Genomic DNA, 13,995 nt, shown 5'->3' with positions numbered 1-13,995 from the left:
ATAAGCTATTTTAAACAATGTTATGAAACATGACATTTCAAAGGTGCAAATTAATAACACAAAAAGAAAATGATGGATACTAATGGCATTTTTTATTAAACAAAATTTCTTTAAAATGACAAGTAATATTCCCAGGGAAGTAGCTGCAGCCCCCTCCCTCTAAGACATTTAAAGCTAACTCAACAAAAAACACTAGCAGGCATAATATAAACCCTATAATCCCAATACTTCAGTCTTTTCAATTTCCTACATGCAGAACTCCATTATTCATAAAGAGATAACTAACAGGGCATTCAGCAATTATGTGACAATTGAAAAAGCTTACTGAAAATTAATAGTAAAGCAAGAGTACCTACTAATGATAATACAACACAATAAAAAAATTTTTGGTCTTCTTATCAATAACAGCACAGACATGTACTGACTGTGCATTGCAAATTAGTGTTTTGATCTATATTGACAATATAAGGTAAACCCAACTTTATAAATAAATACATTTATACAGAAGCAAGTTAGCCCTTAGCCTGAACTCAACAGCAGGCTGTTTAATATACCCAAATGTGCAAAGTAGTTTAAGAAATATACGCGTGCTTATCCTGCATGCATACTGGTACACAATCTATTAATCAAAATAACAATCCAGGAACATGCTACAAAAATTCATCTATATTCTTATTAAGTTAGTACTAAACATGAACTTCTGATTGAATAATATTAGACATAGCATTTAAACAATCACCTAACTAACGCTGCTTTCAGAAATTCAGTGAGATTGCCTGTCATAATCTTTAGCAACTCCTCAAATTTGTGAAGTTTTACAGTTTTTATCCTACATTTACGTATCTTGAAGAAGCAGGTAAGTAGATAGTATTTGAAAGCCAAGCAAGTGTTTTTAAGTCAAATCTAATTTGAAAAAGTACTTCTATCTTCACTAAAATACAGTGTCAAAATATTTTGCATTCTAATGTCTCTGATTTCATAAAAAATTAATATTGCACCATCAGGAAGGGTTTGATGGTAGCATTTCTTGGTTACTAGAATGTTGCTGTACTGCAACGCTGAAAGACACAATTTTTTCTTTCTTGGCTGAAATGCTGAGCCTTTAGTGTTGTATTAATATTAACCACATTGATCTTTGGTTTAACACACACACACACAAAAAAGTCAAGAATTAGTACCACCACTGCCTGCCTGCTAAAACTGCTAATTAGATTCCAGGAAGCCACCAGTCCCTCCAAATACCAGCCAGAGAACAAAGAATAACACAGAGACTTGCATTCAATGCATAACCAGCAGCATGAAATATTTCTCAACTCAATCTGTAATAAGCTGTAACTTTAACCAGATGTTAACCAGATGTTCTGGTAACAGTATGCCAAAATGTATTTACACAACTTGTTAGTAAGAGATTAGTATTAAAAATCATACCTAAAATGCCTCTAAAATCTCATACATTCTCATTTTGCTTCAATTAATTTAAACTAATTTATGTAAGCTGTAAAACTAGTTGACTACAAAACTCTGCTGGTTTGTATACAAAGAATGCAGAAAAAAATGAATACTCCTGGGTGAGCTGAGTGCCACAAGCATCTGAACACCTGCACTGGCTCCGCATGATTTTTGTTTGATTCAAGGCAGCAATTTAGGGTTTTTTTAAGCAGCCTTCACTCAAGGCACGTAAAACCACAGCAAGCAACTTCCCAACATCATCCGTAAAAGATTGTGTAACAGACCTGATCCCTGTTGATACAAGTTTCAATCAACCCCTTTGATATCTGTTTAAAAAAAATAAACAGGAGGGCCTGAGTGAGGTTGTAGGTGTGAGGAGGGAGGGTTTTTATTTCGTTCCCTTCTGCTCAGCAACTTTGTAATCCATTTACCGCTGTCCTTTCCCATCTCTCACCCCTGCGCCTTGTTTAGCTGGAAACTGGGCTGCAAGAATGTGAAGAATGTAAACAGGCTTTTATTGTCCAAAAGGATAGGAGTGTGAAAGAAATGTGTGCCTTATCGCAGGACTGCAGCTCGCGACTTCATTGCTATGATAAAGTGCTGGAGCAAAAAACATTACACGACAAGCACAATCCAAAACCGGATTAGAATTTGACATAAGCTTCCTCAAAAACTAATCAATCAACTCACGCTGTAATATTAGACTCCAGTTCTTAAGGAGGGTGTTTAATCCTTTCAAGGTTTATTACACACTCCCTATTGACTACAGTGACAAACTTTCAGATGCAAGGCAATTGGGGAAGAGAGGCATAACTTTTGCCGCACGAATCGGGGGTAATTATGGGAGTAAAACCAAAACTTCCCCACACACAATAATGTCGATATAATACTTTAATAATATTTGCTCAAGTGAAGATTGCCAAACTCCTTTGCAAATACCGGGCTTTTTCCCCTCCCTGACCACATTAGCAGGAGCTTAGGCCGCTCGTTTGCCCGGCCGCGCCCCGGGGCAAGGCGGCGGCGGCGGGGAGCGCCCCCCGCACCCACCCACCGGCTGCGCTGCGCTCCCCTGCGCTCCTCGGCCGCCTGCGTCCCGCATCCCGCATCCTCATCCCACCTGCACCCCGCGCTGCCCCGCTGCCCCCACAGCAATGCGTAGCCCAACACAGCCGTGTGCGGCAGTTTATTAGCAAAATGAAGCAAGCGCCCTCGCAAGCCAAACTGCCGGGGGGGCTTTCAAAGCGCAGGTGGCTCTGCTTGCGCAGCCGGCTGCGGCGTGCGCACGGGAGGAGGCACTGGCGGACGGCAGAAAACTTTCCGGGAACGGACAGTGGCACCCGCCCGCCCGCGGGACACGGCTCCCGGCACGTCCCCCGGGCCGGCTCCCGGCTCGTGTCCCGCCCCCCGGGCCGGCTCCCGGCTCGTCCCCCCCGGGCTGGTTCTCGGCGCATCCCCCTCGGCGCGTCCCCCCTCGGGCCCGGCCCCCGGGGCCGCTCGCTGCCCGGGTACCTGCGTGCCCCGCCACCCCGAGCCCCCGCGGAGCAGCAAACGCGCGGGAGCCCACAGACCCCCTTAAATAAGACCCGAACCACCCGAACCGACCCAGGAACCGCCGGCGGCGGCGGGCGCGGCGCGGGCTGCTCCAGTCAGCCCTGCCTCAGCCTGCGGAGCGGACCGCGCCTGCCGCTCGCCCCGCGGGAAGGGCGCCGGGGCCCCCGGGTCCTGCGGCGGGGCCCGGGGGCGCGGGGCAGGGCACTTACGAGGTGGAGGACGCCCTGGACCACGACGAGGGGCAGGGGCCGCAGGTGCACCATCCTGGCTGCCGGTCTAGGAGGCGACTCCCCTCGCGCGGGTCTCGCACATCTCCGCTCCGGGGAGGAGAGGGGGGCAGGACTGAGCGCAGGGACACGCCGCCCCGCTTGTCCCCCCTCACGGGGCGCTGGCAGGCAGCGGCCAGACCCCGGCACTGCCGCGCCGCTCCGCTCCGCGCCGCTCGGCTCCGCGGGCGGCCATGGCGGGCGGGAGGCGGGAAGAAAGCGGCGGGAGGGCGGGAGGCGGCGGCGGCGCTGCCGGGCCGGGTGGCCGCGGCACCCCCCGCGGGGCGGAGGGGGGACCCCTCACAGCCCGCCGCTGACCGGCGTGGCGGCGGCATGCCGGCGGCCGGAGCCCCCTACCCCGCCGCCTGCCATGGTGCTGCCGGGGCGAAGGAGCCGCCCGGCCGAGCGAAGTTGAGGAGAGCTGTTGCGAGGGGCGGCGCGTCCCCGCCGGGCGCTGAGGAGACCCCGCTGCCCCGGGCGGGGCGGCCCTTCCCGGCAAGTTTAAAGACTCGGCGGCCCCTCCTCCGCCCGCCACCACCCCCCGCCGCCCTGCCCGGAGGGGAATGGCGCTCGGCGGGGCCACAGCCCGGCAGTGCCGCGGGGTTCGCGCCCCTGCCCGTGCCTTCCCTCAGGGAGCTGCCGCCCGGCCCTGCCGCCGGCCTCCCGCCCTGGTGTAAAAGCAGAGACACAGGTGGAGATTCACCCCACACTCGCCGCCCGGGGCCGCTTTCGTGGGGAGCCGCCGCGGGTGGGTCTGGCTCCCTCAGCCGGGCGGGCGGGCGGGCAGCCGCGGCCCGTGTGGGCGCCCTGGGCGTGCTGCGGCCCAGCCGTGAGTGAGGGGCACAGCGGGGCCGCCGGGCCCTGCAGCCCGCCACGGCACCCGCCCGCCCTCGGGCTGCCCTGGGGCACCAGCCAGCTGCGGACGCAGTCCCCTCCAGCGGGTGCAGGGACAGGGTCAGGTTCAAGTGGGCTCCTTGTGTGGGGCCTGAGCGGGGAAGAGCCACCGCGGAGCAAGCTGAGGCGCGGGTAATGGCCTCTGGGCAAGCTGGCAGCCCAGAGGGCGGGGGAATCCGTCTTCAAAGAAGTCACTCAGAGTTCCATCCATTTTAACAACGTGAATTAATTAATACACTCTAGACCCATTTTTGAGATGGGCATGAGAAGCCTGAAACTTTTGTTCATGTGCTTTCCAGCTGCAGGAGTGATGACGACCCTGTAAGACGGCAGCCTCTGAGAGGGAAATGCGGTTCTGAGTGCAGGAGGAGGCCGGGTGGGCCAGAACAGCCAGCCATGGCCAGCACACCTGCCTCCACACAGCCAGGACTGGTGCTGTGGCACCCTTACCGTAACGGATACACCTGCATCGGGTCTGGCGGTGCCGGCATTTGCAAATCGGTAATGCACATGTGATGTGATGGGCAAGCTCTCTGCCACTGGGCTGAAGCGGAGGTAGTGGTTTCCATTTCCAACCCCTGTCTGCCATTTGCAGATCAGTTTCCTCTTAATTGTCAGTTGCTCCATCTCATCTTCTTACCAGCTCTGTGTTCGGGTTACATTTTGACTACCTTTGTGTTTTCGATTGCTAAAATCCTTGCCAGTTTGAACAGTCTTGCAACCCGTTCATTGCACTTGAGGGCAGCCATGATTTTACCAGATAACGATTGTGGTTATTCAATTGTTACATCCTACTGGTTCCTTTCCTAGCTCTGCTGCCATGTGTCTCATGGAATGTATCATGTGGATGCGATCGAGCCACAAATTGCGTTCTCTCATTTGGGTTCAGAAAAGATGCTTGATCTATAGCAAAGCAAACTACATATGAACTGAACAACTCTAAAATGGGTTCATTTGCAGATTCAGAGAAACAGAACTGAATATTGACTTAGTCAATACATTATAATGTAATTCATGCAGTTACTTTTTGTAGCAGTATTTAAAAGTTCTTAAAGTGTTTATCTTAGTGGTCTTGAACCTGTTGTGCTATCATTTGAATTTATTTTTAATATAGAATGATCCGCACGAAATAGGTTAGGATTTACCTATTAGAATTTAAGTCCAAAAGTTTTCTTCACATCCTGGATAAAAAATAGTTAAACGCTGCTATGCGTATGTTTAGTATCGAAACCCTGTATTTTCTATGGCACTGAAATTGCGGTTTTGCACATGTAAATGAACCAGTTGTTGGCTTAACGGTGAGGAAGCCCAGCTGGGCTGGGCAAGGCTTTTGTCCCGAGCACCCTGTGCTGGGCTGAGCGGGGCAGGCAGGGTGTGTCCGGCACGGCGGCGGTCCGGTGCCGGTGCCGGGGCCTTATAATCAATGGAAACATCTTGAGCGCGACCTACTGGTCGCAGGCGGTACTGCCGCCGGGGCCGCGCGAAGGTTTTATTTCCTCGTGACGAATTGCATTATGCAGCTGGGTGAAAAGACTGTTATGCAATTAGTTAGAATTATGAAGACTAAATTCGGATGAAGTATTTAGATAGATCTTTTTTTAAAATGAAAAGCTGTGCTCTATAAATTCAAGGAAAGCTGAATTTCTGTAATTGGCTTTTAATGGAACAATAGTGTTTAAACTAAAGTACTGTAGTTCTATCCTATTAAACACAAACAGACTCGATTTAAATGACATTAACTTTGTCACACAAGCTATCAGAAGCTGGCCTTAAATCATACTTTTTCCAGATTAACTAGCAGTAAATATTTGTAAAGTGCTTTGAAGATGAAAAGCACTGTGCGCAGTAAGTGATAAGTATTATTGTTATTTGTATTACTTCCCAGAAAAGTCACAGTAGTATTGGTTAAGAACAGAATGTAAGGCTTGAGCTTTGCATTCCCTTGCTTTGGCGTGTTACCATGATCTTCAAACGTCATTTAAATAGGGAAGAGAAAATTTTCTGGCCTAATTTTAAGGCACAATAACAAATAGTTGGTTAATCTCAGGAAATAACAGTTGTATGCTGCAGGAAGTAATCCTAATCTCTCTAGAAATGGATTGATGAGCCAGCTGTGGAAAAATTAAACTAAGAATTCAAGGTCCTACTAAGCCATCTTGGCTGCTACAAGACAGTGAAAAATATCTGATTAACACATGATCTCTAATGCTTGTGCACAAAGTCAATAGTAACTTTTATCCCTTTATCAAGTGACTTATAAGCACGAAGAAGTAAAACCTGTAGTTAGCATCAAACCCATCTGTCATTCAAGCGCAATTCCATTCCCAAATCTCATTCCTCTGAGTTAATTTAAAATACTGACATCAACCTTTGCTCTTCTTAGCCCTAAGACTCCTGTTTCCACATATTAGGAACGCTGGACTGGAAAGAGCAGCCGGTGTCATTCAGTCCATCTCTTTTGACTGCAGACAGCGCAGTGTAGGTTCTTTTTGGAAATTCTTCAACGTCGATTATTAAATTAACTAGTTAGGATTGGGGGGAGTCCCACGCCGCATTAGGAAGCTGTTCCAGAAATTCACTCCTCTGGCAGTTGAAAACCTAACTGCTGGATTCCACATTTACTGTGTTTGATACCTGGTTTTATACACACTTGTTCTTTTACAGTCACTGCTTTATCTTAATGAGCTCCTTTTCCTCCTTCTGACAACGCATAGCCCAAAAAATTTATAAGGTGCAGATTGCCTCTCAAATTTTATTAATTATGTGAGCCAGGCAGTCTCTCTCAGGCAATAGAACTCCATTTCCTGTGTCAGTCTAGTAAAACTTTTCTTTTGTCTATTCCCATTGGAATTAATCTTTTTTGAATGTGGGTGAATATCCAAATTTAGAAGTTAGTAGCCTTGTGGAACATTATTAATGCCTAATCTATCTCTGTTGGAAATATACTCTCTGATCCATGGTGTTACTGTATTTTCCTTTTCAAGAATATATCATCACAACCACATTTTCTCTCTATCATTCCAGTTGCTCCAATATGTTATCCAGATCCTTCACACTGCTGACTGCCTACCGGTTCTGTGTCAGCACCATATTTCAATAGCAAGGTCCTAAATTTTATGCTGGAATTGCTAATTAATTTATTGAATAGTAGTGGTCCCAAGGCCAATCTTTGATGAACCTATTATTTAGTTCCTTCCAGACCTTGAATACAACCTGTTAAACCATACCTTACCCTCTTCACAACTTTTTCCTAATCATCTTCTCCAGCCCATCTAATTTTTTCCCACATGACATCCAATCACGTTTTGATTGAACTCCTGATAGATAACTCTATTTCATTTGTCTAGAAAATTAGTTACCTAATCAAAGGCAGGTAATGAAATATTCATCATAGTAGAATGATAGATTATTCTAAAAAAGAAACCATACCAAAACAAAACGTGAACATTGTTTCCAAGACTTTTTTCCTCCTTCAGATTGCTTTCAGCAGCTTTGCATATTTCTAAAGCTCATGTTTGCTGATACTGTGTTTCTGTTCCTTTCCGTAGTCTCAGGGGTAAGAACTGCATTTGCTGTTCTACATGTATACCATCCCTGATTTTACAGATTTATTACAAATATCTTCTACCTGACCTGCAGTTTCCCGTGTTGGTTATTTCAGAATTCTGGAGTGAAGATTGTCTGCCACTGCTTCTGCATCTACGCTTGTCTGAATATATCAACCTTTGGACTTCAGTATTACCATGGGTGTTATAACTTTCACTTCCATTTTCTCTTGCCCTTCGTGTTAGTTATATTTGCCCTAATATTCAGCGTCTTCATTCATATCGAAACCTAAAGCAGGAGATTCATTTGAGGGCACACCTAGACTATCTTTAGTTCTTTTTTCATCCCAAAGAGAAAGTGTCTTCATTTTCTTTCTCTCCGTATACTTTTGTATGAGTCTGAAGAATCTTGGCTACTTTTTCATGTGAATTTTTATGATTCTTACTTTATCACATTTTCTGACCTCTAATAAACACATTAACTTTGGTTATCAATATCTTTGCCATTTTTTGTGGTCTGTGCTTATCTTTAAATATTAATTTTTATCTAGTCATGCCTAGCACACTTGACACTGAGACATTAGGAACTTAAGTTGCAAGCATATTTTTATTTATCCATTAATTTCATTTGAACTATGTGAAGTTTTTTTAAAGATTGTGACAAGTTGATTTTCTGCGATTGGTTTCTCTAAGTATCCTAGCTACACAAATAAGCCTGTTTCAGCTTCCCATTTTTTTGTTATTCCAATACCTAATTGTTTTCATCTAGTCCATGCAGGAATATTAGTACCATTGTTTCCCCAAGCAGGATTTGGCAAGCTGACATATTCTGCATCAGTACTCCCAGGTCCTCCTGTTCTTCAGAATCCATGCATCGCTGCCAGAACATTTTAGTTTGTTCTCTTGCTATATGTAATACTTTCACACAATTTTAAAATCTTAATTGTGTTACTTTGTTCTCTAAAGCTGCATTAACAGCAGCACTTTCTGTCTCTGCTATCCATCCTTTTATCTTCTTGGGGTTTTTTGTTCATTGTTCCCTCATTTATCTGAGGTGCTCAGTTAAGTTGACCTGTAAGCTTGGCTTGAAACAGGTTGCCTCTCCACTGGAATTTTTGATCACATTGGTTAATTTGGCTTCCACACACAGTCTTTTTCTCAGTGCAGCTAGTGTACTGGATTTCTCTGTGGTCACTCTGAATAGAGAGTAATACTCGCTACTGCTATTTACTACTCCTGCACTCTAGTTCAGATCCTCAGAGGAGTTCATTACACATTTATATTTAATGATTGGTTTTAGAAGGTTATGTGGGACCACATGGTTATGTGGTTATGAGGTTTTAGAAGGTAATGAGGAATTGAGCTATTTTTCTTCTGTACCCTTTAACTTGATTTTGCTCTTGAAAACCATTTGAAAGAGAGATTAGTCACCAGTACTTACTAACTCCTTTTGAGTTCCTAGAGTTTACATATATTAAGAGAGGTTTAAAAATCCAAGCAAGTGAATTATAACTGTTTACCAATAAGAACAGACACAAAGGCACCTCCAGATCTAATTCTATGGACAAATAGAACCTTTCAATCAAGCAAAACTTTTAGTAGACATGCTGGCAATACAGGAAGAAGACTGGTGAAAGCAGATACTAATTAAAACTGAGAGGTATGCAGCAGTGGTAACAATACATTTTAAACCTTTTTGTGAATAAAAAGAGGCATCTTCAAATCAGTAATCGTTAGTCAAAGTCTAATGCTGGGCAAAATACTTGAACAAATATTAAAGTAATTGATATAACAAGACCTAGAAGACAGTTTGGTGGCTGATCTTCCTGTTTTTACAAAAAGCCTAGACCAAACTTAACATTCCAGCATTATTTTTTTTCCTGATTACATATATTTTCATTAATAATAATATTTTATTATGTGAGGAAGAATTTGCAGGTTTTCAGCTGTAAAAGTCACAAGAAATGCATGTTATTTGTGTGCTGGGTTTTGTTTTGGGCTTTTTTGATTATGTATTTATTTATGTATTTAGTTTTGTGAATCAAATGTTTTTTGGTGTTGAGCAGTTCTCATTTAGGGAAGCGCTGCAGCCTGTATTGAAGTCCTTTTCAAGAAAGCATTTCAGCATCTGCCAGACTTCACTGACTTTAGTCACCTGTAAACATTTTCAAACAGAGAAACTTTAACGAGCCATACGAGTGACTGTGTCAGGTGATCACATTATCTATTTACTCTACTGTATCCCTATGACATATGTTCCTATGTCAAAGTGCAGGGGATACTCTAGGCATAGATTAATTCTGATATAAGATAGTGCTTTACACTTGGTAGAAATTTAAAATTGTTTAAATTATCTGCATTTTTTATTTTAAAATCTACTAGATATAATATGATTTACTAGAATCATTAAACTTCCAAAGTTTATAAACTATGGCTAGACACGTCAAAACAGGAACATGGAAAATATTTTGGAAGATATCATAATGAGAAAAAGTAATGATGAAAAATCTGCTTTAAAGGAAAATGAGTTCTCTGTAACTAGGTAAAAAGAGCTATTAAATAAAATTGAGTTTAGCAGTCATGCTAGCTAGAGTTACTGCAACACTAAATATTCACATAGTGCAATCACAGCATTTGAGGGCAGAGTGTCCTGGCATTAATACTCTCAGGTGGCTGGTTTTTTTCCCTACCTTCAGAATCTTTAATATATTTTCCTCATCATAAATGGATATATTGTTTCATTAGTTATTTTTTTGCAAAGGAATATTTTATCATTTAGAATGGACCCTGGTGTGAGATTTATTTATGCTGTGGCTACCTTGCTTACTTTAGCTCTAAGTTCTAAAATTGTTTTATCTTCGAAGATCTTTTTTTGAGCATTTTAATTTTTTAACTATTCTTTTCCATAGGATATGAATAAACTAAATCAGCACACATGTACCATGTGGTTTATGTTTGACCCAGGAGACAAGCAAATCTTCATTATGACAAAAAATATTTGCTGTGTAATTCTGCTAAAAAATATCCAACTTAATATTACGGGGAAAAAAAAAGTACAGAGCCATGCTCTGTGATGATGACTGACTTCAGAGATTAGAATTTGCTATTTCATTCATTTAGTATTGAAAAAAGTTTCAGTGAACACTTCCAAATCCACTTCACTTCCACTTTTATTACACTTCTAAGTCACAATCTCTTTCATAAAAAGATGTAATTTTTTTACTGTCAACTTTCATATGAGGAGTGATAAGAAAAAATCTGTATAGATCATGCACAATTACTCAGTATCAAGGTGAACTCTGGCTAGTTCTAAGAGACAACACAAATATAATATTTTAAATGTTTTTTAGAGTTTTAGCAAGTCAGGGATATAAGTAGCTTAAAGAGATGATAACATGCCCAAGTTAACTTTTTCAAAGATAGAGAAAAACATCTCTCTTTTTCCCTCAAAGAGGTCCCATGTAGTTTTTTAAAGTATCATTTTTCTGACCAAATTGACCAAAATGGGTATCTCTTTATTTACATAATTTCCAACTTAAGCAGTGACTTGAATCTCTGATCAAGACATTGTGCTCTGCATTTTTTTTCTTTTTTTAATTTTCCCTCTGTTGTTTTAAACATCTACTCCTTTTACAGATGCGGTAGCCCCTGGAGCAAGCATCAACCCACTACATTCACTTTTAAATTGTGACCCAGCTGGGTTCATAGCTGCTGGGGGAGGAGGGAGGTACCTTGAGAAGGGCAGTACAGGACTGGGGAAATCAACACAACCCTCCTGTTTTATTTTAGAGCCCAGACCAGAACCACTAAGGAGCTTTGGATGAAGCTATGTTTTGACCCTCTGGAGAAACAGCTTCCCTCAGTGGACGAAGAGAATAAGAAAGGCAGAATCTAATTTCCAGCACGGTTATTTTGGAGAAGTGGCAAAGCCTGCTGTGAAGGTGCTCAGTTTGTTCCACATTGAAATAAATCAGAGGGCCTAAGGAGTCTTCCCTGAAACAAGGTATTTTATTTTGTTGCTTTTTGTTTTTCATTTGCTGGGATTTTGTTTGAAAAATCCGTGACCTCTGGAGACCAGGTGCTTGAAATTCAAACAAAAGTGGAGAAAAAAAGAAGCCTGGCTGGAAGAAATTGTTTGTTTGCTGGACCAGAAGCCCAGGGCCAGAGCCATGGGTTTGCAATTAAGTTTGCCACATATTACAGTCAATGACGTTTAGCTTTGCCTCTTGCTTTGAAAAACCTGTCTCAATAAGCTGTCTAAAAATGGTATATTGAGACCAGTTGGCTTATCAAAGGATAGGAGCAATAATTTATGAGTGACCTATTAACATTTCCTGTACAAGGTCACACAGCAATTTGTTCTGTGTTGACCTCGGATTTTACTCTACCATCTAGCTCAGGGGATAGATACTTGCATGAAAACTGTAATACAGCAGTGAATATTATGTTACCTTTGAGAGATCTGGAACAGACTAAGATTCCTGTTCTAGAAAGTGCGGAGCAATTAGTTTCGATGGTCTTGAGGAGGAGCTTAAAATTACGTCACTGGATATCATAAATATCATTAGGTCTGATACTGCTGGACTGAAAAGGAGATATTATCCCTCTGCTCACAGGGAGACAAAGCTGTAAACCTGGTGTGACTGGAAGATGAGGAACCAAGTGTTCTTGCTGGTAACTGAAGAGGTTTTCTTTCACTTACAGTTGAAAGAGGCATACATGTGTCTTGTTACATTCATTTTTATCCACCAAGTCTTTAGCAAATGTCACAACTCATTTTTCTTGCTTGCAGAGTTCTGTCAACTTTCTATGGTTGTAAGACTAAGTTGAAAAGACCCATGAAAGCCTCTGCCATCTTTAAAAGTCTCAGAATTAGATAAAGATTTGACAGATTAATTTTTCTTTTCCTTTCAGAGTGGAATCAGGAGGGAGGAAGAAACGAAAATGCCCAGGTGGATGAGAAAGTTAGGTTTCTCAAATCAGAAGACATTTTTCACAAGTGTTACCCAAATTACAACCTTAACAGCCGCCTTTGATCTGATGATTAGTGGAGGTAAGTACTACTGTAACTTTTTAATCAGCAAATTTCATCAATAAAGTAATGAATCCAGGGAAATATGCTTTGTAGGATTAATAATTCATAAAAGATAGCTTGGGATTTCATGCAATCATGCAGTTCCTTCTTTATTCTCAGATCACATAAGGCACATTGTAGCCAGATTGTGAAAAGTTTAGTGTAGCAAGTAGAAATCTCAATAGTGTGTTCAGTATTGGAAGGCCTACAGTGCAAAACTCATTTTAGGAGTCAAAACCATTCGTACAAACAGATAATGCTCCGTGCTTTGTTGTCGGTATCAATGCTTCCAGTCATTTCAAAGCAATAGTGGACATAGGTTTAGGAAGGTGTTATCTGACATATATAGACTCCTTTAAAATTACTTCAGAAAACTTCTAAGCAATCAGGAATTTCTGTTTATTATTTGCGATTTCCACAAGCTTGCAGCATTTGTAACAGTTTTCTAGAAACACTTACCATAGTTAATTTTCTAGGACAACCAATATTCAAGATGAAATCTGTCGATACTAGTGCTTAATACAATGTGTTTGGCAAGACAAACCTTACCGTAAGGACTGAAAGGACACTGGGGCATTAAAAAAATGAAAAATTGTTACAGTGAGGTGGCTTACATCTGCTGTATTTGCCATTTTCCGTCTCTTCACAGGGGTTGAAGTGGCTTTGAAAATGCTTAACTACTTTTACTGCAGGCTTCTTCTCCCCTCTGTGTGCGTGAATATGCAGACCCAAGCTTAGGCCAAATGGTCTAGTTCAGTGTCTGACCTGTAATCCTGAGGTTAATTTATTCCTCTTTAGTGATCAAGAAGAACTGGGAAAAAAATGCTAATGATAAGTTGGTTTACATTTACAGTATTGGAATATTGGAACACTTTTAAAGGTCTGCCAACTGAGAAAAGGTGGAAAACACCAATTTAGCTATTCCACTTAATAAAGCAGTGGGTTTATGCAGTTAGATGTGATTACACAGTAAGACATGGAAATTTTTTCATCTCACAAAAGAGGCAGAGTGCCACAGGTAAGGCTATTATATTAATTGTGCCTTTTTGTTTCTTCCTGTGTTTACCCTGCAGTGTCACATCTGGTGCATGTTGCATAGGCTGCTTATACACAGCAACATTTCCTATGGTGATGCCTTCCCAGAGTGTGCAGGTTCTTATCGATGAGGCCTGACAGTGGTTTATCCTGCAATTGCTCACCAGGGCAGAGACAGTTA

At 42.6% G+C, this 13,995-nt stretch overlaps 1 protein-coding gene across 1 annotated transcript in view; it reads right to left on the bottom strand.

The window, feature by feature from the left end:
- NXPH2 (neurexophilin 2) overlaps positions 1-3,824 on the bottom strand; it is a 42,014-nt gene extending 38,190 nt beyond the window's left edge. Inside the window, exon 1 of the mRNA XM_037398531.1 lies at positions 3,210-3,824. Coding sequence (XP_037254428.1) covers positions 3,210-3,263 — 54 coding nt within the window. The 5' untranslated portion in view covers positions 3,264-3,824. The remainder of the gene's footprint in view (positions 1-3,209) is intronic.
- Between the last annotated feature and the right edge of the window lie 10,171 nt (positions 3,825-13,995).

This window comes from Falco rusticolus, chromosome 8 (assembly GCF_015220075.1).
Source record: "Falco rusticolus isolate bFalRus1 chromosome 8, bFalRus1.pri, whole genome shotgun sequence".
Classification (NCBI taxonomy): domain Eukaryota; kingdom Metazoa; phylum Chordata; class Aves; order Falconiformes; family Falconidae; genus Falco; species Falco rusticolus.
The sequence above is the reverse complement of the archived record's forward strand: the minus strand, read 5'-3'. Positions and strand labels throughout refer to the sequence as shown.